At 39.3% G+C, this 27,264-nt stretch overlaps 2 protein-coding genes across 2 annotated transcripts in view; one reads left to right on the top strand and one right to left on the bottom strand.

Annotated features, from left to right (window-relative positions):
* Positions 1–20,582, top strand: part of meiob (meiosis specific with OB-fold) — a 71,877-nt gene extending 51,295 nt beyond the window's left edge. The window contains exons 11-14 of the mRNA XM_072560275.1: positions 1,365–1,518; positions 2,347–2,536; positions 7,192–7,278; positions 20,472–20,582. Of these exons, the coding sequence (XP_072416376.1) occupies positions 1,365–1,518; positions 2,347–2,536; positions 7,192–7,278; positions 20,472–20,582 (542 nt within the window). The remainder of the gene's footprint in view (positions 1–1,364; positions 1,519–2,346; positions 2,537–7,191; positions 7,279–20,471) is intronic.
* Positions 67–27,147, bottom strand: fahd1 (fumarylacetoacetate hydrolase domain containing 1). Its single transcript, XM_072559379.1, has 2 exons — positions 26,478–27,147; positions 67–2,065 (listed from the first exon to the last, which is right to left on the bottom strand). The coding sequence occupies exon 1, from the start codon at positions 27,145–27,147 to the stop codon at positions 26,491–26,493; it is 657 nt and encodes a 218-aa protein (XP_072415480.1). The 3' UTR covers positions 67–2,065; positions 26,478–26,490.
* Positions 27,148–27,264: the final 117 nt, after the last annotated feature.

Below are 27,264 nucleotides of genomic sequence, written 5' to 3'. Positions count from 1 at the left end.
GCTCATGCCCGAAACGTCGATTCTCCTGCTCCTTGGATGCTGCCTGACCTGCTGCGCTTTTCCAGCAACACATTTTCAGCTCTGATCTCCAGCATCTGCAGTCGTCACTTTCTCTTAGACTGTGGGATGAACTTGGATGCTAATGAAGTAGACTTTGCAATGTTGACAGGCTGCATTTGTCATTATCATTTCTGATGCCTAAGTTGATGCCAGGTAGTCTATCTGATTTCAACTTTGTTTTTCGGGCTTCAAAGTAGTTTGTTACAACTGAGTGACTTGTTAGGACAATTCAGAGGGCATTTAGAGTCAATCATACGGCTGTAAGTCTTGGGCTGTATGTAGACCAAAACAGGTAAGCATGACAGATTTCTTTCTGTAAAAAGCATTAGTGAACTAGATGGGCTTTTATGACAGCTTTTTTTTATTCTCTTGTGGGACAAGGGCATCGCTGGTTGTCCAGCCTGTCCCTAGTTGCCCTTGAGAAGGTGGTGGTGAGCTGCCTTTTTAAATTGTTGCACTGTAGGTAGACACCCAGTGCTATTCAATGGAATGCACAAAAGCATTCTGAAAACGACATACAAGATTTAAGTTATCATGTTTTTAAAAAATGGCTGATTATCTAACTAAAATACATCCTGATAATGTAGGCAGGATTTTGACCCAGTGACACTGAAGGAACACCAAGTCAGGATAGTGAGTGGCCTGGAAGAGCACTTGCAGATGGTGCTGTTAGCTCCCATCCAAGCCACTCATCATCCTGACATGGTTGCGACTAACAATGGTTTCATGGTTACCGTTAGACTGGCTTCTAATTGCAGATTTATTCATTGAGTTTAAATTCCACAAGCCGCTATCCTGAGACTTGAGTCCATGGTCCTAGAGAATTAACCTGGACCTCTGGATTACTAGTCCACTGACGTTACCACTACATCATTGTCACCCCTGTAAGCCTGTCTAGCTCCATATATTAATCATTTCTGAAGATACAATGTGCCCACACTCAAATTTCTGCTTTCCTTATGGACTAGCATATTACAAAAGGTATGTGCTAATAAAAAAAATTATGGATCCTAGGCAGTGATTAAGTGTGAGACACCCAAGTTGATACTACCATTATTTGTGCAGTAGCTGTATAATGAAGGCTCTTTGAACACTTTTTGAAGGGTTCTTGGGTGCATGCTATATAGATATCTTAAAGAATAAATTTAATGGCAGCTGATATTTTCTTTCATCCATCGAACTGTACAATTTGTAATGCTTATGTATTGTGCATTCCTTTTACTATCGTAGAAAAGGAACATTTTTATTATGCTGTTCAAGAATTATTCCACCACAATTTACTTATTTTCATTTTATGTTTGCAGTACAATCCATTGTGGATGTATTCACTGTCCAGCAGTTAAAAAATAAAGTAATGGACAATGTTGGCAAGGCAGAACCCATGTATGGAATCATTTTTGCTTATATTACTATGTTTAACATTGATTCTGACAGTTCAAAGATAATAAAATCTAAATGGTAAGAATTACACTAATTTTAAATTTGAATATTAAAGATACCCCATTTTATGTGGTGTTGTATATGACATAGCAGTCATATTTTTAACAGAAAAATATGTATTTTGCATTGCTCTTCTATGTTGCGTGGTCACAATTTGGTAACAAATGTTTACCAGATGCAGGGATTTATTTTGCATTGTCAGTAATATTAAATTCGGAGAGGTCTTCCCAATAGTAAGGAAAAACTGAAATGATGCCAGAAAACAAATAATATTTTGGCCTGAATATTCCAAAATGGGGAGCAGTAAATTACACAACTGAAAAGGTCCTAAAACACACATGTTGACAATGCTTAGGCAGAAATTCTTAACTCCTAATTGGTGTTTTATCTTACCCTAATTGCTGCACAATTCTCTCGGACAAGTTGACCATATTGTCATGTAAACTAGTGTACTTTTACCCTCTACAGTACATTTCCTGCTTTTTAAATGGATTTACTTCCTGCTTTCCCGCTCAGGAGCTTCGCGCCAAGTAAATTAACTAGTACATCAAAGCCTCTGGAGAATCTGAAATTATAAAAACAAAATGCCAGTTAAAATTGTGCAAAACAAAAAATTGAAGCTACGATTATGATCTCAAGTTGAGGAATTTGATGTTGAATCCAGAACATTGTAACAAGACAAATTGAAAGATTAAAAGCGGCTGCTGAAGTCTTAAATAAGTTTCATTATAACAGTGTTCAGGATGAATAGGGCGCAGAAGTAAAATAGCAAGCAAGAACTATAAAAGTATTTTGTGTTCCATATGTAATAGGAATTCTAAATGCATAATTCTGTGTTTGTCAAAGTGGCAGGTGCAGATTTTTGATTGATGTTGGTTCAAATGCATGCACAAATCCTTCTTGTTCATCTGACACACTGAATCCCTCAAGTATCATCACCAGTTTTGATTTCTGGCTGGATGTGTCTGACCATACAGGCACTCTTCAATCATGTAACTTATCAGGAAACACAGCTGAAAAAACTCTTGGCTACACAGTAAGTAACTGGTACTTGGAGTTTTGGTTAAAGTTGGCATATGACAACTGATAGTGGTTTTTTTTAATGTTCTTTATTCCAGTGGTTCACAAACTAAGGTTTGAAGAGATCTTTTGTATATGCTAAGAAATAATATGATATTTGAGACATAGATCCACCAGTTTTGTTGATATCTGTAAGTAAATATCTGTCTACCACATAATATTAAAACATTGTCTACATGCTGTACTTCCATTTTGAGGATTATATGGAACTATAATTTAGATTGGAGTGGGGTGGGGTCATGCTATCTGTGTTTGCTAATCTATTTGAAAAGGGGACCTTTAACCAAAAGCCTTTACTGCATCACAAATGAATGATGAACTTCAATTACATTGGCCAGGCCATCTGGAAAATTTACTTCTCTGGACAGGCAGAGAAGATGTAGGAATGTTGGCTAACCTGAAAGCAGTAGCATTAAAACCAAAAGAAATAAGTCACCTGATCTTTTTCAAAACACCTTATGGATGCAGGTTAAAATTAAAAGTTTCTTTTGCAGATTGTTTATTTAATAAGTTTGCGTTATGCCTGTTCGCTATCAAAAATCTGCATTTACATTTTTCATATTAAAAGCAACTCTATATTAAGAATCAGTGTCTATCTCATTTTTTCACAGTTAGCTAAATCAATTTTTCAATTTTGCTATACCTGTGAAAAATAGCATCGCATTTAAATATATATAATAGTCCAAACAAAAAACAAATAGAATGTTTTTTTTCTTTCTGTGGATCATTAAAGGACTGTACTACTCTAAAAAGTAGAAAGTATTTAATAAGAAAATATTCATGTTTTGTATAGGCACAACTTACTTTCTTAAATTATAGCTACACCAGGAAAATCAAATGCCCTTTATTGAAGTCTAGTTTTTCAACTTTGTACTTATAATAAATTCAGAATAAAATTTAATTAGCAATATCATAAAACAAAGCTTTAAGATAATTTGTATTTAACATGCTAGTGCTAGCTTTCCTGTGTAAGGACCAGTTTGAAATGAGAATTTTCCCACAAAGACAATGTTATTTTATATTGGAGTCAGAGCCGCTATTGTTACCCCACATAGAATGGTATTAAATATAGTCTGATAACATAGTGCTATGGTGTTGAATATAACTGAGAGACTAAAGATGATGATCCCAGCTACACTGCCAGTCACATTCCTCAATCAAGGCATTTCATTCATAGAGCCATACAAATTGAAACAGACCCTTCGCTCCAACTCGTCCACGTTGATCACACATCCCAATCTGTCCTAGTCCCATTTGCCAGTATTTGGCCCATATCCCTCTAAACCCATTCTATTCATGTACCCATCCAGATGCCTTTTAAATGTTGTAATTGTACTTGCCTCTACCACTTCCTCTGGCAGCTCATTCCATACACACACCACTCTCTGTGAATAAGTTGTCCCTCAGGTCCTTTGTAAATCTTTCTTCTCTCACCTTAAAACTCTGGAATCAATCTAGCAAATCTCCTCTGAACTGCCTCAAAATGAACTATATTCCTGTTTTTAAAAAAAATTCACATTTAATTAATTAAATCACATTCATGTTATTAAAGTTATCTCAGAGAAAGAAAGAAAACTGCTGCCCTTAAGTAAATGTCATGCTGGTTCAATCATCCTATTGCAGATGTATTTACCAGTTATACTATCCATATATGAGAAATATATGAGAACATACAGATGCCTAGTGATAATTGCTGCCAATTGTAATGGGGTTTCTTTAGAAAGTTCCTTTAATAAGATTTAAATGATTGATAATATAAAATTATTTTAGTCATAAAGTTTGCACTGTTAACTGCGTGTGTATCAGAAAAGGTTCAAAATTATGTCCAGCTGACTAATAATATATACATTAAAACATACATTACCAGTAGCTTGGACTATTTTTCAAATTCCAAAACACACGGTGGATGTTTCCAATTCCACTATTGCCCACTAGTGGTCTGTATTCTTTGTACGCTGATTTCTGAGTTATGTAATAGTGTTAGAAAAAATGACAATACTATGACAATAAATTGTCTTATGGATACGGTAAACATTTTACAGGACCCTTCAACACTCAATGCAACTAAAACCGTAACCAGAAGTATTTTGTCAAAAGCTGTAATTCTGAAATCATGTGCTTTTGACCATTTTGTAAACAGCAAAATAACTCATTTCCTTGCACAAATGTGAAAGACTTAATATTAACCAGGATGCATTGTGGAATAATTTTGAACTGTAACCAATCCACACACACACAATATTTTGTTTTTATACAAAAATATATTTGATTTTTGACTTACAACAGAAAATATTATTTTTATATGATTGATAATAGTTATGTTTTTTAAAAGTAATGTTACACCTTCTAATCCTTTCTTCTGATTTAAATTTCATTTACTCAAATTAGGTTCGCACCCCTTTTTAATGTGTAAACCACATTCTTTTACATAGTAAACTGGATTCATTTTCAATTAGATATGTTATTTAGCCATAGCTCTTGCACTATCCCTGCCTTTGTCCTTGTTTAAAACCTGTTCCATTTATGATCTTCCCCAGTTTTGATGAAAAGTCATCAATTTGAAACATTTGTTTCTCCAAGGATGACCTGATACATATTTACAGCATTTTCTGTTTTCATTTCATAGCTAACACTAAAATCCAATATCAAACTTCATGTGTTGATGGAATGCAAATTAAATACAAGTGATATAAAGCAGATATAAGGCAATTAAATCTGTGCAATTGCAGTAAATGTGCAGTACTCTAGTACTGTGGATCTTTGTAGGTCAAGCATCAAATTACAGACCTCACCTAGAATTGACTTGTTTTAATTGTTTGTCCTTGAGGATCCATGATACCCACATTTCTTTCTAACTTAAGGTGACTTGGGAACAAGAAATGTCCGTGTCAGTGCCAATGGTGTAGCTCCAAGAACAAGGGTGCAGTGCAGGAAGAACTTTAATGATCTATGATTTAACAAAGTTTGTGAATTTAGTCTTCAAATCATATACCCTAACAATAGCACCCCACAACATACTCAACTGTTCTACTAGCCGTATGACCATCCCACACCAACAATCAGTACTCAACTCTTCAACTTATATGTTTTATCTCACTCACTCAAAATTAAAACTGTTGCAAAAAACACTGAAGATGAGTGACTTTGAACGAATCCAATCCAATTCTAAACAATCATATGAGGAATGTGTAAACTTAAAAGGTATCAATCAAATATTACGTTTGGATCATTTGTGTTTGATACATTTGCATTTTGGACATCCTCAAGTGCAGTGTTTAATTTGAATTCATTTTAAAAAATCAGAATTTGGCAGTAATAAAGAATAACAAAAAGCAGAAATGAATTGGGGCTAGATTAAAGCAACAGTTGCAACTTCAGCCCCCACTAACTTCATACTTCTTATTCATTTCAAAATGTTCAGCCTGAAGTAAATGTCAACTGTGCTGTTGATTATTGGCACATCACAGGGGTCAAAATTGTGAGTGACTAGCACCACTTATGGTCAGCCTGCATTACTTTTATCTGGTCTTAAGGGTGAACTGCAGTATGTTTGGAACAGATGCTGTCAATTATGCAAGAATTCTTTCTTGGCAAACATTGAGGTTATAGATGCAGATGCATGGTTTTTAGATGCTGCGGTGGTAATCTTACTGGAAAGGATCAAAAGAAACTGTGATATTCAATCCCATAGAAGGCTTCCCAGATAGCCTCAGAAGACAATGGGAAAAGACTGAATTTAGGTCAAAGCATGAGGACCTGGATATAGTGCTGCAAGAAGTTTAGTGACCTCACGAGTTGCCAAGATCAAAGAATGTATCATCAATTACTATTTTCTACTAACTGCACCAGTAACCTCAAACACTGCATAATTCAATTTCCCACAGCACCTAAACAGACATCTTCCCCCAGTGGAGGACAATATGGTGCTCAACCACAGGCAGCAGGAACTAATTAGAGGCCTGCCTGCAATGATCTAACCCCAATGAAGGAGTGCAGACATTATTGGAACAGCCATTACTGGCACCATGACCAGCAGCATGACTGAATGAATTGAAAATGACAAGACTTGTACCTAAACCTCTTCACATTACATCACTTGTTATCCTATTCTCTCCGGAGCTTCAACAACTTGTAGCATCTTTGAAAACAGTACTAATAAACACAATTTATTAAACCCAATTTATTTGCCTGGGAGTAATTTAAAGAAAAACCTTAATTTTTTGTTGTGTAAATATACACGGTGATACAGTGGTTAGCACTGCTGCCTCACAGCGCCAGAGACCCAGGTTCAATTCCCGCCTCAGGCGACGGACTGTGTGGAGTTTGCACATTCTCCCCATGTCTGCGTGGGTTTCCTCTGGGTGCTCCAGTTTCCTCCCACCATCCAAAAATGTGCAGGTTAGTTGAATTGGCCATGCTAAATTGCCCGTAGTCTTAGGTGAAGGGGTAAATGTAGGGGAATGGGTCTGGGTGGGTTGCTCTTCAGCAAGTCAATGTGGACTCGGGCCTGTTTCCACACTGTAAGTAATCTAAATATGAAAAAGTTGACTGTTAATTATATGCTTAAAGATTACAAAACTGAATCTGCGTGTTTCATGCTATAATTCCTAGACGGATGAGTTTTGCAGTTTAACAGAAGAGCAGAGAACATCATTAAAATGGAAATTCCTTTTGGAAAGATGCAAGATTTATCTAAAGGTTTGGATCTTATTCATTCTTAATTATTACTCCTTTTATATTTTGCAGCATATTACATACGAAAAAGTCATGCTATTTAAAATAAAAAAGAACAATATTTTGTTGTAATGCAAAACTGCCTCCTGTAAAGGAACTATTCGTTGTCCATGTTGGTCTGAGTGTACTGGTTATATAATCGTTACATAAATGGCAAATCGAGTCCTTTAGAAAGTCCAAACTTCATGAAGAAATCCAATTTGAATCCACCAAGAAAGAATATGGGAAAGGAAATCTTCAGTCCACTTCCTCCATTCAAGGTATATCCTCATCTTGCTCCATGGGTGAAATATCTTCTACAGTGTTCAAACAAAGGGACAGCAAACCAGGACAAATCAGATTTGCTGACACTGAATATCACAACACCGTGAAATTCAAATCTTGTATGTTTGAACCTTCTCCTTATCAGGCCTCTTTCCCCCAAACTCCCCTTTTCCTACAGAAAGGGTCCATTTGACATCACTGCCTGCCCTGCTATGTGCCCTCCCTCACTTTTGCTACCTGCTGCTTTGTTCCACAATTCATTGCTTGAGATTTGCTGCCCTGGCAACTACACATCACACAGTGATTATTTGCTATGCATTTTCATGATTAGCAGGTTCGGTTGTGCCATGATGGGTACAATGGTCATTTCCACATTAGTGGCAGCATTCGCTTCTTGTATCAGTCAGCTGGGCAAATGATGATATTCTGGGTGATATTCTGCATTTCCTCACAGGGACTTTCTTGGCCTCTTAACCTGTACAGGTGCCTACCATGAGATCTGGGCTCTGTGGTGAATCACACTCATTGGGGTCTAGCTTATGACTTAGGAGTCTTATGATTAACAAAATGTGTTGAATCAGTTTCTGCCTCTTGATGGGTCTTCCCAGTACCATTTTCCAGGACTGGAGAAGGCCTTCTCTCATAGGATGCCGCCCTTGGATTCACAACTCACAAGTCACTACAAAATTTCACATCATATGTAATAGCCTTCACCACTTCCTCTGGCAGCTCATTCCATACACACACACCACCCTCTATGTGAAAAAGTGGCCCCTCCGGTCCCTTTTAAATCTTTCCCGTCTCACCTTAAACCATGCCCCTCATGATTTTATAAACCTTTGTAAGGCCATCCTTCAGCCTCTGACATTCCAGGGAAAATAGCCCCAACCTATTCAGCATTGATCAAACCCTCAACCCTGGCAACATCGTTGTAAATCTTTTTTTGAACCCTTTCTAGTTTCACAATATCCTTCCTGTAAGAGGGAAGCCAGATGGGATACCCTGAACTGTTATGTTCCCAGTTGAGGGAGAATGATTGTAATAAAGTTAATTTATAAAGGATCCCTTCTCGCAAACACAAATAAACCTAATTTTTAAAAGTAGCCAGTTTAAATACACTTGTCTTGCTTTTTAGCATACCTTCAAAGCCACATTGCTTGTCATGGTGATCCGCCATGATTAGTCAAGGGGCCAGGCAAGTTGCTGTCTGTAACTATGCAACGTCAATCTCACACCTGTACCATATGCCAGAAGCAACAACTGCATGTACTTCAACCAAGTGGCCATGTGTCAAAATCTGAGGAGGGAGGGGAGGGTTTTTAAAAATTTATTCATTCACAAGGTAGCGGCGTCGCTGGCTAGGCCAGCATTTATTGCCTATTCCTAATTGTCTAGAGGGCCGCTAAGAGTCGACCGCATTGCTGTGGTCCTTGGAGTCAATGTCGGCCAGACCAGGTAAGGATGGCAGTTTTCTTCCCTAAAGGACATTAGTGAATCAGATGGGATTTTCCTGACAATCAGCAGTGGAGTCGCAGTCATTGTTAGACTCTTAATTCCAGATTTTGTTTTGAATTAATTTCAAATTCCACCATCTGCAATGGCAGGATTTGAACCTGGGTCTCAGGATTAACAGTCCAGCAATAATACCACTAAGCTATCACCTCCTCCTGTGGTAGTCCTTAATTAACTTAAGGGAGACACCCTCCTCTCAGGGTGTCATACAGTCATTAGAGATGTATAGCATGGAAACAGACCCTTCGGTCCAACCCGTCCATGCCGATCAGATATCCCAACCCAATCTAGTCCCACCTGCCAGCACCCGGCCCATATCCCTCCAAACCCTTCCTATTCATATACCCATCCAAATGCCTCTTAAATGTTGCAATTGTACCAGCCTCCACCACTTCCTCTGGCAGCTCATTCCATACAGGTACCACCCTCTGCATGAAAAACTTGCCCCTTAGGTCTCTTTTATATCTTTCCCCTCTCACCCTAAACCTACGCACTCTAGTTCTGGACTCCCCGACCCCAGGCAAAAGACTTTGTTTATTTATCCTATCTATGCCCCTCATAATTTTGTAACCCTCTATAAGGTCACCCCGCAGCCTCCGACGCTCCAGGGAAAACGGCCCCAGCCTGTTCAGCCTCTCCCTGTAGCTCAGATCCTCCAACCCTGGCAACATCCTTGTGAATCTTTTCTGAACCCTTTCAAGTTTCACAACATTGGCCTAACCAATGTCCTGTATAGCTGCAACATGACCTCCCAACTCCTGTACTCAATACTCTGACCAATAAAGGAAAGCATACCAAATGCCTTCTTCACTATCCTATTTACCTGCAACTCCACTTTCAAGGAACTATGAACCTGCACTCCAAGGTCTCTTTGTTCAGCAACACACCCTAGGAGCTTACCATTAAGTGTATAAGTCCTGCTAAGATTTGCTTTCCCAAAATGCAGCACCTCGCATTTATCTGAATTAAACTCCATCTGCCACTTCTCAGCCCATTGGCCCCTCTGGTCCAGATCCTGTTGTAATCTGAGGTAACCCTCTTCGCTGTCCACTACGCCTCCAATTTTGGTGTCATCTGCAAACTTACTAACTGTACCTCTTTTGGTCACATCCAAATCATTTATGTAGATGAGAAAAAGTAGAAGGCCCAGCACCGATCCTTGTGGCACTCCACTGGTCACAAGCCCCCAGTCTGAAAATCAACCCTCCACCACCACCCTCTGTCTTCTACCTTTGAGCCAGTTCTGTATCCAAATGGCTAGTTCTCCCTGTATTCCATGAGGTCTAACCTTGCTAATCAGTCTCCCATGGGAAACCTTGTCGAACGCCTTACTGAAGTCCATATAGATCACATCTACTGCCCTGCCCTCCTCAATCTACTTTGTTACTTCTTCAAAAAACTCAATCAAGTTTGTGAGACATGATTTCCCACGCACAAAGCCATGTTGACTATCCATAATCAGTCCTTGCCTTTCCAAATACATGTACATCCTGTCCCTCAGGATTCCGTCCAACAACTTTCCCACCACCAAAGTCAGGCTCACTGGTCTATAGTTCCCTGGCTTGTCTTTACCGCCCTTCTTAAACAGTGGCATCATGTTTGCCAACCTCCAGTCTTCTGGCACCTCACCTGTGATTATCGATAATACAGATATCTCAGCAAGAAGCCCAATAATCACTTCTCTACCTTCCCACAGAGTTCTCGGATACACCTGATCAGATCCTGAGGATTTATCCACCTTTAACCGTTTCAAGACATCCAGCACCGCCTCCTCTGTAATCTGGACATTTTGCAAGATGTCACCATCTATTTCCTTACAGTCTATATCTTCCATATCCTTTTCCACATACTGATGTAAATACTGATGCAAAATATTAATTTCGTATCTCCCCCATTTTCTGTGGCTCCACACAAAGGCCGCCTTGCTGATCTTTGAGGGGTCCTATTCACTCCCTAGTTACCCTTTTGTCCTTAATACATTTGTAAAAACCCTTTGAATTCTCCTTAATTCTATTTGCCAATGCTATCTCATGTCCCCGTTTTGCCCTCCTGATTTCCCTCTTAAGTATACTCCTACTTCCTTTATACTTTTCTAAGGATTCACTCGATCTATCCTGTCTATATCTGACATATGCTTCCTTCTTCTTCTGATCCAAACCCTCAATTTCTTTAGTCATCCAGCATTCCCTATACCTACCAGCCTTCCCTTTCACCCTGACAGAAATATACTTTCTCTGGATTCTTGTTATCTCATTTCTGAAGGCTTCCGACTTTCCAGCCGTCCCTTTACCTGCAAACATCTGCCTCCAATCAGCTTCCAAAAGTTCTTGCCTAATACCGTCAAAATTGGCCTTTCTCCAATTTAGAACTTCAACTTTTAGATCTGGTCTATCCTTTTCCATCACTATTTTAAAATGAATAGAATTATGGTCGCTGGCCCCAAAGTGCTCTCCCACTGACACCTCAGTCATCTGCCCTGCCTTATTTCCCAAGAGTAGGTCAAGTTTTACACCTCTCGTAGGTACATCCACGTACTGAATCAGAAAATTGTCTTGTACACACTTAAGAAATTCCTCTCCATCTAAACCTTTAACACTATGGCAGTCCCAGTCGATGTTTGGAAAGTTAAAATCACCTACCATAACTACCTTATTATTCTTATAGCTAGCTGAGATCTCCTTACAAGTTTGTTTCTCAATTTCCCTCTGACTACTGGGGGGTCTATAATACAATCCCAATAAGGTGATCATCCCTTTCTTATTTCTCAGTTCCACCCAAATAACTTCCCTTGATGTATTTCCAGGAATATCCTCCCTCAGCACAGCTGTAATGCTATCCCTTATCAAAAATGCCACTCCCCCTCCTCTCTTGCCTCCATTTCTATCCTTCCTGTAGCATTTGTATCCTGGAACTTTAAGCTGCCAGTCCTGCCCATCCCTGAGCCATGTTTCCATAATTACTATGATATCCCAGTCCCATGTTCATCTGCCTTCCCTGTTAGGCCCCTTGCATTGAAATAAATGCAGTTCAGTTTATTAGTCCTATCTTGTCCCTGCCTGCCCTGACTGTTTGACTCACTTATGTTCTCAGCTGTACCCGTTGCAGATTGATCTCTTTCCTCATTATCTCCCTGGGTCCCACCCCACCCCCACCTTACTAACCTTACTAACCTTACTAGTTTAAATCCTCCCAAGCAGTTCTAGCAAATCTCCCTGCCAGTATATTAGTCCCCTTCCAATTTAGGTACAATCCGTCCTTCTTGTACAGGTCACTTCTACCCCAAAAGAGATTCCAATGATCCAAAAATGTGAATCCTTCTCCCATACACAAGCTCCTCAGCTATGCATTCATCTGCTCTATCCTCCTATTCCTGCCCTCACTAACTCGTAGCATTGGGAGTAATCCAGATATTACTACCCTTGAGGACCTTTTTAAATTTCTGCCTAACTCTCTGTAATCTACCTTCAGAGTCTCAACCTTTTCCCTTCCAGTGTCGTTGGTTCCAATCGGGACAATGACCTCCTGCTGGCCCCTCTTCCCCCGTGAGAACATTCTGCACTCTCTCTGAGACATCCTTGATCCTGGCACCAGGGAAACAACACACCATTCTGCTTTTTCTCTGCTGGCCACAGAAACATCTGTCTGTACCTCGGACTACAGAATCCCCTAGCACAATAGATCTCTTGGAAGCCAAAGTACCCCTCGTTGCATTAGAGCCAGTCTCAACACCAGAAACTTGGCTGTTCGTGCTATGTTCCCCTGAGAATCCATCACCCCCTACATTTTCCAAAACAGCACACCTGTTTAAAATGGGTATATCCACAAAAGACTCCTGCATTAGCTGCCTACCTCTCTTACCCTTCCTGGAGTTCACCCATCTCTGTGACTGTATCTGAGACTTCCCCCCTTCCTATATCTGTCATCCATCACATACTGTTGCTGTTGCAAATTCCTCATTGCTTCTATCTGTCTCTCCAACCGATCCACTCGCTCTGACAAGATTTGCACCCAACAGCATTCATGGCAGATATAATCCGCAATAACCCTTAAACTCTCTTTAAACTCCCATGTGTCCTGGCATAGTAAACCAAAGGTAGCCTCCAATATCAGCCCAGGGATTGGATATGGTCAGGTAGTCCTTGTGGACTTGAATCAGCCCTGGGCCCAGTGCAAACTGTCCAGGGAGTCATGGTAAGTCAGTCAGGAGCCATACAAAGATCAGTCAAGAATCTGGTCAATCATCAGTTGGGGCTTCTGGCTACAAATCAGCCCTGGGGATCCATCCACTTAAAATCATTGAGGGTTTATCAGGGGCCACTGCTGTGACAGGGAAGCTGGGGAACTCCAACAGTTGTGGGGAATGGAAGCTGCATGCTGAGATGCAGAGGCGATAACAAATGTGATTCTATATTGACCCTGCAGAGACTAGAGAGACTGAAGAAGTATCGTGTAGTAGGGTGGTCATTGATAGTTAGCAACAGCCTAGTTCCAGTGAGAGGGTAACGCAGTACTGTATCTGGCATGTTGACTCTATATGCCTGGGATTAATGAGTTAAAGTGGGAAGATAGAGTTAGAAGGTGGGATGAGAACCTGGAGAAGTTTAAAATTAAATGGGGTTGGCAGCGTTGGCTACCAAAAAGGAATGTGTACATTTGGGGGGATTCACCAAGTATAAAAGCCTGAGACTGAGATTTATTAAACACAGCCACTGTTTCTTTCCATTGTGAGGCAAATAACAAGTGCATAATTGAGCTGAAAATGGCTGCCACCACCCCCCGTAAGGGCGGGGTAAGTATTCCATTCTATGAGGAACTGGGTTTTTGAGTGATGTGAAGCTTTTCAGAAGACAACAGCATTGCATAGACACCCATTCAGTGCAGGTGCAAGACACCTGAGTACACTACGTGCAATATGAATCTTAGGCATTAATTCACTGTGTGTACTACAATCCTGGTCTCATACAATCTTGACTCAATCATGCAGCATCAAGAATCAATTCCACTAATGATTGTGATGCAAAGGCAGGAACAGCTAACTTCACACTTCAAATCATTAACCATGATATAGCTCTGAGGATGGTTAGGCTCTGTACCATCAATTTTGTTATTGCTAGATAGTTATTTGCTCACAAAGTTGATGAAAAATGAACATATATTTATAACTGAGAACTTGTTTAGGACGAAGTGTCATCTAAGCCACTCATGTCCTTTCATAAGATTATCTTCCTTTCCTTCCCACTATGTCTCAGTGCAGCCCCGGGGTCTGCAGCTGAGGTGGAGGGATCCTGCCTCACAGTGGCCTTGAAGTTTGGTAAAATTGAATCTAACCAGACATCAGCTAAGTGCCCATTTTGGTAAGTTTCATGCTGGGTTTCTTTCCATAAACACAGCAGGTTTTCTCCCATACTATCTTCCCAAATTCACTTCATTTACTATCTACCATGCCCCTTTGACATCCACTCACTTTACAAAGGGACCTCGATTATCCAAACAAGATGGGCGGACACTATTTCATTCGGATAATTGATTATTCAGTTAATTGATTCAATGCCTCCCTCTGGGGCTCAGAGTTTTCTGAAGTTTCCCTTTTCCTCACTGTGCCTACCTTGCTCCCTCTCTCTGTCTCAGAGTTTATTTCTGAGCAGACACACACTAGAGTGTAAGGGACCTGCAGCATTGCTGAAATCCCCCTCCATCAGTTCAATGGGATTGACACAGTGAGCACATGCTAAGTCCGCTCCCCTATCAGGAGATTAGGCAGTAGCACACAGCACGCGATCCCCTAGCCGACCCAGCCACTGCACTCCTGCCTGCCCATCCGCCCCAGTGAGCTCCCCTGTCCACCTCAGTCCCCCTTCGGGGCAGCCGGACTGGACACCAACAGCAAGACTACTGCTGCCTTTGTGGGGTGAGTCTCAAAAGTGCATGCACACACACACACACACACACACAGAGCCATACACAAACCTGCAACTTTTTACTGCAGCTTATTGAAAAGTTCCACCTCTGCCCTGTACAAGACAATGTTGGACAGATTATCTGCAGAACGGGGGTTTAGGTACCCACATTATTCAGTGGCTGGGAAAATTTAGTCCATTCTTTCTAAAGCATTGGACTGAATTTTACCAAAAATAGGCTAAGTTTCAATTTCAGGGAGTGTTATGGAGGATTGCTCTCAGTCAACTCTAACAAGTTATCTCTCATCATTCTCCAAAACTCACTTCATTACCTACTCTCAACAACTTTATGGCACCATGCTCATCCTGTCTTCCATCTCACCACAGACAGAATTACCATCACTGCCTAGAACACCCTGGAATCCCAGTGCCAGTACCATATCTAAGGTCCAGTGCACCAGGTCAAGTATTGCCATCCAGGAATTCCCCTTCACCATGCATGTAGGATGGAAGCAAAAAAATAAACACTTCTCAGAGTGTGTAGTGGGCACAGCTGACTTCATTGTAATTAAAAGCGCACATTCATAAAGGTCCTGCTTTCAATAATAAGCTACATATTTTGGGCTCAATGCAATTTTAAAATGCTGTCTCAGGGCAAGCTGTTCTGTCCCAATGCCCGGTGTAGCCTAATATCTCATTGTTCAGTGGGGGACCATCACATACTGTACTGGAAAGCCTTAAAATTATTGAAACTCTTCACTTCTTTTCAGCAACAGCAAAAGTGATCAAAATCAAACAAAAGCTGCATTTGCCTCTCAGAACAGAGAGGGACCACTTTCTTTTCAAGCAAAATCAAATTTACAATAAATGAGTGATAACTGCACCCAGCTGAAATCTATTTGAACTGAGTGCCAATTCAGTCCTGTCTGGCTTGTATCTGACACTATGCCACTCTCACATTCGAAAATGATGTTCCTCCTGCTCAATGACTTCATCTTCCTGCTCAGAAGGTTGCAGCTATTTTCCCAGCTCTTCACTGTCTACCACACTCCTCTTTGCTAGTTGCCATTTTGCAGAGCACAGCATACAATGATTATTCAAACTCTGTACTTACACTGTAATTCTACTGTAATTCCCCCGAAAATCAAGCCTTATCGTCAGCAAATCTATCACCTGCCTCATGAAGGCACTAGTTGAAAAATAGGCTCATTGTATCAGTCTCAGTCAGTGATGGAGTCATCAGCCATGGTTACAGAGGATAGTCCTGGTCTCTGAGTAATCATCTTTGAACCTGGAAACAAAGCAATAATATGGGATTTCTCAAGGATATAGGCATCAAGGAAGCTCCTAGATTACCTGGCACAGACTTCTGATGAGCACAGAAGATTTCTAATTTGTGGAATGGAATATTTTTCTGTTCATGAAGTCATCCGCAGTATGATTTGGTACGCAGCCACTGGAGTCTGCTGCTGGCACATTTAGTTCTTCTGTTTCTCTGCACCTTCATTGCACTGTAGCAATAGTGACAATAACCCCTACTATGGTGGGATCCAATGAATCTGTGTGGATAACATCAGAAACAGAACAAGTCTTTGGTAATGTCAGCAGTCAGAATTCACTCAAAAAGGATGGTTTAGCATAGACTTCCATATAGTGGGACATGTAATCCAATGTGGAGGTCTATGAAACCCCTCCACATGGACCTTTGATATAGGGATTTTATTCCAATAAGTGTAACAAGAACCATGTCATGCAAATATAGTAGGTGATTTTAGATGCTGTGATGATATTAGTGATTCCTTGTCCACCCTCCACATCATTCAGGAAAGGCAGCATTGCATGTAAGAGATTGGTTAAAGTTCAAGGTGAGAGAAAATCTGTACTGTGCCTTTGTGCAGCCTAGACTAATGTACAGATAGGCAATTTGGACCATCGTGTCTGACCTGATATTTAATGAGATCATAGTTGACTGATAATCCTCAGCTCCATTTTCCTATCTTTCCTCCATAACCTTGATTCTCTTCATGATTTTAAAACAATCTCTGCTTTAGTATGCTTAATGAAAGAGCCTCTACATTCCACAGATAAAGAATTCCACAAATTTATTATCCAAGGATGAAATTCCTCCTCATCCCTGCCATTAATGAACAACGCCTTACTGAGATTATGCTCATTATTCTAGACTCTTCTACAAGGGAAGACAACTTCTCAGTATCTACCCTGTTAACTCCCCTAAGAATTGTATATGTTTCAGTCAGGTCACCTCTAATGAGTCCTAGCTCAACCTACTCAACCTTCCCTTGTAAGAAAATCCCTCCTTAGCTGGGATCAACCTAATGAACATTTTGTTCTGCCTCCAATACCAGTACCTTTCCTTAAGTAAGGGAATAAACACTGTTCACAGTACTCTAGTTGTTATGTAACTGGTGCCTTGTATAGTTTTAGCAAGACTCTTATGAGATCTTGGATTGATTTTGTGAATTGTAGCTTGTAGGTGCGACTTTTTTTTAAGGTCACCATTGATTACATCTATTTTATAGAGATGACTATCTTCATCTGCAATGACCAAAGGACATGTCAAGATTGCTTGTGACCAGGATTTATATCCCACACAATTGAACATTGCATGCATTTCACATGCAGAGGACTCTGATTACAAGTGACTTTGACCTATACTATGAACATGCCTAATTAAAGTGGTTGCCTCTTAAATAGCCTCACATTGCTCACAATTAGAGCCTGCATGGTCAGACAGAGAAAGAAATACAAACTCCATCCACTCCAGGTGTAGTCATACCCATTTTCTATTTCCATCGTGTATTTATGATTCACCTGAAGTTGTTATGCTTGACGTAGCAAGTTGCAGGTTCAGCCTGGTAATCAAGTGCCCCTCCCAAACTGCTATATTCCTCTCTTCCTGGCGCTCCTGTCAAGCCCAACAGTATTGAATATCCCTACATTCCCATACACCTCTTTGAGTTATAACTTTTTCTCCCAACATTACCCACTGAGCCCCAGCCCTCCAGCTTAGTCAAGTCAGCCAAAGTGCTGCACTGTCCTTCCACTGAAGCCTGATTGACTTGGACAAACAGCCCCAACTGTTAAAAGCAATTACTGTGGATGCTGGAATTTGAAACCAAGAGAACTGTAAGGAGAGAAAAGAGCTGACATTTCGAGTCTAACTGACCCTTTGTCAAAGCTGGAGTTCTATGCAACCTCGGCCAACTTCTTGCAACTTCCTGGATTAATCGCACTGGACCTGTTGAACTGATCATGACCTACTCCTTGAATTTCAGTGAAGTGGACCTCCTGAGCCTGACTACACTGAATGATAGCAGATGCTACTCTTGATGTACTGTGCTGGAACCCTCAGACTGAAGGCTTTCTCCCTTAGCATGATAGAGGACTGTCCTTAGACTTAACCATTCCGTTGAAGCATGTGCACTGTTTGCTGAATATGCTGCTAGCACATGATGTAGGTGTGAGATTGATATATCACAGAGGCATGCAGCAACATGTTCACCCTTTGATTGATGACTGCTGAAAACCATGAAAAATAACCTGGCTTTGTGTCTGTGCTAAACTGCAAACTAAAACACAAGTACTGTGAACTTTTAAGTTCTGGCTGAGGGGACAAAGCCCAAAAAGATAAGGAAAACCAGAAATGCGGTGAGCATTCAAGTAGACGTAAAGTGAGTGCATGTTAAGAAAGCAGTTAAGAAGATCTGAGATAACAAAATTGTATTAATCTCTCTTCATTTCTTGAACCAAGACCATATTGACTGACATGCATTCCTGAAGTTTCTTCACTGATTTTAGCATTTATCACACCAGTTCATTTATCTTGGTCATAAAACTTGAAGATGTCACCATAAAAAGCCTGTTTCCTACTCAGTGATCATATTTTTAAGCGTAAACATAACAACCAGATTAAAACTTTCTTTCAATCTAAATCATGAATACTCCAGCTGAGATTGGCCACTAACCTTGAACTGATCTCTTGTATCTTAGGTTTACTAGAATTCTTTGTGCTTTTGTACTTTCTCACCTCTGAGAAGTAAAACATGACTTTTTTTTTCCATTTAACAACTTTCTAGCGATCTTGCTTCTGCAAGATCCCAATAGGTCGCTGCAATGTAACCTATATGCAGTTTTCATGCTTTCTTGCCTGATATAAAGTACTTGCATTCCATGTTCCTAATTTCAAAGAATGACCTTTCTTGCAAGCTTAGGTCAACTTCAACATTGTTTTTGTTATTTCATTGGGCAGGGTTTCTCTGTCCTTGTTACTGTTTACAGCAGAATTGGTTGCAGAGAGGCCAAACAGAGTATCTTTTTATTTCGTCTGAGACTTCTCATGACTAATATCAAGTTATTTCCTCTGCAAGGTTCCAGACTCTTCATAGTTGACTGGCCATATTGCCTTGCTAAGCATAGTGGCTGCACATTTTGGTGTGTCACACAATTTACTGATCTCTGCCTTCTAAGTCAATGCCTTACTAATGTGTTCGGATCATCTGTCTCTCTGGCGTTTACAGTTTTCATTTGCTTTAGATGGAGTGACACACCAGCTGAAGCTGATGGGTCCTTCAGTTATTTTATCATGTCTGCTGAGTCATGATATAGGTCCTGGTGTGTACAACAGCTACTTGAATTCATAAGTAAGAGTTACATGGGAGACATTGGTTTTCTTATTCACTCTCTTTTGGACATGGGTCTAGCTTTGCAGGGGATCAAGGGCATTAGGCCTCACAATATATCTCATATATCCCAATTCAGTTTAAAATTTTAGAAATGTAAGTAGAAGAAGATAATTTTACCCAATAATTGGATGAAAAATCAAGATGACAACATAATTGGTGAAGCAATGTCAGAGGTCACTTAACATCACAAGCAAATCATATTATAAGATGTTAAGAAATTTGATTTTTATGTAGGAATTTTCATTACTGAAGAAATTATAGTGAAAAGAATTCTGAATGCATTTTGAACAATTTGTGGCCTTGTTGTTGCAATCGCTTCTACCAAGAGATAGCATTGATGTGGCTGCAAAAGTGACCATAGCGATAGGTTTTCATACAACTAGTTCATTCCAAGCCATCGTATGGGTTAAATGAATCACCCAGCTTTGAATATGTCACAGTACAACCAAAATACTGAAATATGCTGGAGGGAAATTCTGATGCTCAAAGTCTGCTGAGTATTTCCAGCATTTTCTGTTGTTTTCTCAAACTCCTAGAATCTATATTAACATGTTTTTGTATGTATATTGTGCAAAATAAATCAGTTCTTTAACTTCTATATTTTTCCTATTTTATTATATCTCGTAATAAAAGTTGTAAAGCCTGTAGGTTCTCATTATTTTGTTGAGAATAGGTTACTTTAAACACCCTAACTTGTTACTTTACTAATCAATTAAATTTTCACTGGCACTTCTTTAAAATCTCTCTATAAAAATGTTTTTTTTGTTGTTGTCATGTACAGTTACTTGCATCAAGCAGTGCAAGAAATGGTGTGAGAACAAGCCTGCTTTCCTGCAAAGTAGCTGATCCTGAAGAGGCCAGTCAGACTTTGTCCACGTTAGCAATTTTCTGAAACAGCTGCTAATTATATTGATGATTCCCTTGGAGTTCAAATAATCCACCTCCAAGGAAAACATTGTGCATAATGTTTTCAGTTGTCAGTTTATTTGGACTAATTAGTCTTTAGATAATTTCTTTCAATTATTTTGTTGTTGAGACTTATTAAACATAAGAATATCAAATAAATGTTTCTGTAAAACAACTTATACATTTACTGTAAGTTAATTTAACAACAAGAAAACAATGTGTGACCAAGGTGGAAAATATTTTACCTACAGACATTGAAACTTGCTGTCATCTTTTCTAAATTCACATTTTGCCCCTCAACAATTTCCTTACAGTAGACTGACTTTCTTCAAAATGTTATCTTTCTTAAATATTACAGCCTTGAAATTATTTTCATGGATTTTAGAACATTTGCAAATCTTCTAGTTTAAACCTTACCAATATATCCTCCTCTTGTGTTCACTGTAAGTAATAAAGGCATTGTTCGTAAGAAAAAATGTAAAAAAAAAATAAAAAGAGAAACATGAAACAGTGTTTCACTCTTGTGTGTCATCCATAGCACAATATTTTGGGCATACCCTTAAGATGTAACTCCTTGATTCAAACATCCAAACACTGGGCAGTTAATTTAAACAGAAATTCCTGGCAAAGCTCAGGTTAGGCAGCAAACTGTTATGAGAAAGCAGAGTTAATGTTTTGAGTCCAGTGAAGAGTTCCCAGATCCGAAACATTAACTCTGTTTTCTCCTCACAGATGCTGCCAGACCCGCTGAGTTTCACCAGCAATTTTTGTTTTAGTCTCAGATTTCCAGCATCTGCAGTTCTTTGTTTTATGTCAGTTCACTTATTTGCTGATGTCACAATAGCTACTTAAATAGCTACTTGTCACCTTAAAGAGCTTTGGAATTTGTCAGTTTATTTTTTAACTGACAAAACGGTCAGTGATTTCTGATACAAGGTAGGTAAACGTTTCCAAGTAAAATCTGCCAGTTCTTTATTTTCACCAGATAGTGCCTTTTTATGCAGTTTAAAAATGTATTTTTCTCTGATCTAGTATTTTGTCACTGAAAAACATGTCTTAGTAATATTGAGACTTTACTATTTGACACTTGTTTGTTCTCAATACTGCCATGTCTTACAGCAAGTTAGCATTTTTGCATTGCTTTGAAATGGTCTTCAATATGTTGTGATATTACAATGTACATGTAACTCTAAAGTTAATTTGGACATTTGATATCTAAGGCATTAAATACGTGTACAACTGCCAGTAGAAATTAGATTTTTGTGGAGTTTCAGAGGTTTCCACCTACATCCCTGAATATAACTCTCCAGGTTATAGCGTTGTCTCTGAATAGAACATGGTTTGCATCCAACCCCATTGAATTTGTGCTTTCTATGTAATCTCCATTGTGAGCCAGATATCTTTATAATAAAAACAGAAAACGTTAAAGAAATTCAGCATTTGTAGAGAGAGAAATACAGTTAACATTTTGAGTCCAATGACTTCTTCAGCACTTTGTTTTTATTTCAGATCTCTAGCATCAGATGCTTTTATTTCTAAACCATAACAATAAACCCCAACTTATTTAAAAATTTTAAACATACATTGTCATTAAGCCTTTGTTAACAATGATAATCAAACACTGTTTTCAATGTGGAATGTAAAGACTATTTTTAAGAAATATTAGATTATTTGATCACTATAATTTTAATTCCAGTGCTGCATTTTAAAATGTATGTTCACAAGTCCAAAGTAAATTATGAAATTATTCTGCGAACACAAATTCTTCCACCCCTTTCTGTAAAAATTAAAAATCCCATGACTGCAAACAGTTCATGCAGCTTTTCAGCTATATGTCTGCTTATATTTATGATGAAAATAGCCTACACGAATTTACCACATTGTTATTACATCCTCAACCCTAATTGCAAAGCTACCACCTTTCAGAGGGTGTAGTTACAGTGTAAACATTTACATAGGTTAAATCTAAGGACAGAATGTGAAGACTGTAAAATGGGAACAATTATATCTGTTTGTATGGGTACAATTACAGTAGCCTAGCCTCCCACTGCCTGAAGTCTGTATTTAGAGGTGACACCTCTAAATGGAATGTAATGACGAGAATCATACAAAACAGGACTACATCCAATTAGTTCTATGCCCCTTGTTTTTCCCTCTATCTACCTATTTTTATTTTGTTTTCAAAGTTCATCTTAAATTAGCTTCCTCTCCCTTGTCAGGTAGTGCATTCCAGACGGTGAAACCACTGTGCATCAAATGATCTGCCCTGAGCTCGCCCTGGTTTTTCTGCCAGTTATCAAAGTATCAAAAGTAAACAGAGTTGACAGTACATCAGTTTTGTTTGGGACAAACCTCACCTATGAACACAGGTGTTGAATTATTAATTGTCAATCACAGCAGCAAATATTAAAATGTTCATCCAAGTGTTAAAACTACTTCCATTTCAAGATTAACAATGATTTCCTTTTACTGAAAATGCTGTAAAAGTTGTAAATTTCTGATGTATGTTAACCTCAAAGTAACAATGTGCTTTTTCTGCAGAATATAATTCCTGAACAGTTGTACTGACCATTATTTATAAAGATAATTTGTGTAATTTTGGAAAACATACATTTTCTACTGCCAACATAATCTTTGAGGATAAAACAAAAACTATGGTAAAAATGTGAAGGCTACATTGGTTTCATTTGTGAACAATCCATAGGTCTAAATTTCTTTTCTAGGTCTATATTATTATGTGGGTATTCTTCCCAATATTCAACTCCTTGTTTAATGTTAAAGATATTAATGTTGTCTTTCATAGGATTTCTTGTATTTTGGCCTGTTACTTTCAACGTATGCAGATAGTTAGAAATGTTTATTATGGAGAACTATTTTAAACTCCTTTACTGGTTCAGGTCTTTTGTTTTTCATCAACTATTGCCTTGTTTTATTTTCAAAACAATTTGTATAAATTTCAATTGATATATAATTTTGGGTAATGCCAGTCTGGCTTTCCTTTTGCAACATGCAATTTGTTCACATTATTGATTGAACTCAATAAAGTCAAAGCACCTTCAGACATTCGATAATGCTTGATCTCTGCTTCATCTGATGTTGACCAAATGATTCACAGAATAACTTACAGTTGTGCATTTGGAAATTTTAAATTGTAATTCAGCTAAGTGAATATGTGGTTACTGTTGCAGATCTTCTCATTCTGGTGCCATTGTGGGGACAAAAAGATGTGATTAAGGAAAGTCTCTTGAGTGTTCGAGCAATATGTCCAGGCTATATAAAGACCAATTCCCAACATTAGTGCATTGATGGATAGTGACAGTAACACTGTTACTACCAGCTAAAGTAAGCATTTTTGACATTTGAATGTAAGCAGCTGATGCTTACTGTATTTGGGTCCAAACCAGACTCAGTGGGGCTTTTAGTAAATCACCCAGCCCAGCTTCACAGAAGCCAGATGCTGAAGGTGCCAACTTTCTTACTTGTTCATGGAATCTGGGTCTCACTGGCTAGACTAGCCTTTACTACCATCCCTAATTGCTTTTGCTGCCTTCTTGAACTGCTGCAGTCCATTTGGATTTGGTACACCGATAGCATTCTTAGGAAGCAAGTTGCAGGAATTTGGCCCAGCAATAATGAAGCATCATATAATTTTCAGTCAGTAGTGTGCAGCTTGGAAAAGAACTTGCAGGTTTGGTATTTCTTTGCATCGACTGCCCTTCTCCTTTCAGTTGATACAGGTCATGGTTTTGGACGGTGTTGCTGAAGCAACCTCAGTGAGTTGCTGCAGTATATCTTAAAGTTGGTACATTCTACTTCCACTGTCCATCTGGCGGAAGGAGAGAATATCTAAGGTGCTGGATAGTGTACCAATCAAGTGAGCAACTTTGTCTTGGATGGTGTCAAGCTTGAGTGTTGTAAAGAGTTAGATATGTTCAGGAAAGCAGAGATTATTCTTTTACTGTGTGCCACAATAGTTTTGCCTATAATACAACAGGCATTTACCCACTTTTTTCTCACTCCAAAACAGCAGTTTAAAAATGCAGGCAGAAAGGCAGTCTGATCTAATAATATCATGGTGCTCTTTCTGCTATTATAATTTGAAGCCAAAGTTGGAAATACCTGCCAGAAACTGCACCAGAAGAGACAATAAAGCAAGTATTTTTCGCCAAGTTCTAGTTTCCTCCAGAGCAACATTAAGCATTTTAGTCCCCTGGATTTTGACCCATCCCCTGAAATACATTCACTTCCTTACTTTGCATGCAATATCTGGTGACTATACGCTTCACTTTTAACAGCTGGTAAGCACATATCTCCAACTGCCCAAACATTTTGTTTGACAACAAGCATGTGAAAGTGTCCTGCCTATTCACACAGTACTTTCAGTGTTTAGAAATGTTCTGTTTAAGAGTATGCCAGTACTGCCCAAAATCTATCAATAGCAACTTAAACTGGATATCTTGTTTTTCACATGTGCTGTCACAAGTGCTTTTCCACTCCTATTGAAGGCAGACAGAAACTCTCAACTTGCCCTTGACAGTGCCTTTCTCACAGATAACTTAAACTCAGACGTTTAGTCTGTATTTATAAGTAGTATACTTGACTAATGTTCTCAATGTATGGTGGCTATCCGAGAAAATGGGCCTGGGAAGAGTCAGTTCATAGATTATAAATTCGACAAATTGGCATTTTTGGCTTCAATACACATTCAGTGCCTGTAGTCTTTGTCAACATGTACAAAGTTATTTTGATTTAAATGCAACCATTATCACCATTAACTCATTTATAGAATTATTTCTGTAGGGGGAGATAGGGACATACTGGTAATATTACTGAACTAATAAGAGATTGAGGCAATGATCTGGGAACATAGCTTCAAATCCTACTGCAGTAGCTGATGAAATTTAAATTTGATTAATAAATGTGGAATTGGAAGCTGATCATGGTGACTGTGAAACTCACGTTATTTGTTGTAAAAACCGAGGACCTTTAGAGAATGAAATTGGCTTTCACAACACTGTAGACTCACACAATAACATACTGTATATGACACTTGTCTGCTTTCTGAAATCAGTTTAAGTGCATTTAGCAATGGGCAACAAATGCTGACCTTGCCAGTTACAAGTGTGTCCCACAAAAGATCAATTTTCTAAATTATATTTGGACAAAAATTATGAGAACTCCTAAAACATGAAACCAATTATTCAAAGGATTTGATCACCACCTACAATACATTGTGTGTAAAGATAAGAAATTATTAATTTGGCTGACAGTGATTTTTCTAAGTATCATCACAAACATTTTAGTATAGTGGTGGACATATATAAATTATCAATGTACATCCAGATGAATTCTGAAAAACACTTGACATGTCCTATACATTTACAGATGTTTACCTTTTCATAAGTTAGGATAAGAAAGATTATTCTGAAGTTATGTAGCTCAAAATTAAGTCCTAGTTTGTTGCAACTGATCATAACAGATGACGGAAGTTACATTTAAATTGTAATAACTATTCTCAAGAGATCCAAAAGCACTATATTTTTTAAAAAGTACTGTTAGAATAGGCAGCCATGTTGCACACAGCAATATCAGTTTACATCTATGGTGGGTGCTCTTGTGATCTTAGAGGCAGAAGGTCTGCATTCATCTCCTGCCTAACAGTGAAGTGTGTCATAACATCCATGATCAGGTTGATTAAAAATAATTTTACTTGTGGCACTGGTTATGTAGTCAATATAGGGAATTATTTAATATCAGGTTACATTTTAAATTGTTTATGGTCCAGAGAAATTAAACCAAATAGAAATCTCAAGAAATTTGTTATTCAGCAATCGGCAGACATAATTGCACGCTATTGTACAGAAAACAATAATATAATTACTTTTGAAATGACATTAATCGCTTTCCACTTTGAACTTCATGGTGATCAGGTCGTCAATGCCAGCTTGCAACTCATCATGTTCCTGGATATCAGACACTCCTGCAGGTGTCCCCGTGAGGACCAGGTCCCCTTCTTCCAGTTTCATAATCCCACTGATGTAATTGATGAGATATGGGATGGGGAATATCATCTGGGAGGTTTGTCCTTGCTGCCTGAGCTGTCCATTCACCTTGAGCCAGAGAGTCAGACGGTGTGGCTCAGGGATCATGTCCTTGGGGATGAAGTCGCTCACTGGACAGGAGCAGTCGAAGGCTTTGGCCAGAGTCCAGGGGTGACCTTCCCTCTTGCACTCCTCCTGTGTATCCCGGGCCGTCATGTCCAAGCAAAGCGCGTAGCCTCCCAGGTAGTCCATAGCTTCTTCCTGCGGGATACAGCTGCCGCCCTTGGCCAGGACCAACCCCAGCTCTACCTCCGGCTGCAGCCGGCGGCTGTAGCGGGGTGGCCGGATTGCAAAGCCCGGCCTTAGGTAGGCACTGACCGGCTTCAGGAAGAGCAGCGGCTCGGCTCCGGGCACAGGGTTCCCCAATTCCCGAGCGTGTTCGGCGTAATTCCTGCCGACGCAGACTATCTTCCTGCCCCACTCCCAGAAAGAGTGGAGGTCCCGAGCCATAGTCGTGAAACTGAAAACCTAAAACCGCTTCAGACCCCGCAGAGCCTCTCTGTACAGATATTGCAAAACCCTAGCTGCTCCTTAGCCCTCTTTAAAGTATTCGCAATGACAACGTTT

Source organism: Chiloscyllium punctatum, chromosome 40 (genome assembly GCF_047496795.1).
Source record: "Chiloscyllium punctatum isolate Juve2018m chromosome 40, sChiPun1.3, whole genome shotgun sequence".
In the NCBI taxonomy this organism is placed as follows: Eukaryota; Metazoa; Chordata; class Chondrichthyes; order Orectolobiformes; family Hemiscylliidae; genus Chiloscyllium; species Chiloscyllium punctatum.
Note: the sequence above shows the minus strand (reverse complement) of the source record. Positions and strands in the feature narration are given on the sequence as shown.

What these genes read in the sequence shown, in the direction of transcription:
- fahd1 (XM_072559379.1), bottom strand. Translation starts at nt 27,147, where the DNA reads ATGGCTCGGGACCTCCACTCTTTCTGGGAGTGGGGCAGGAAGATAGTC.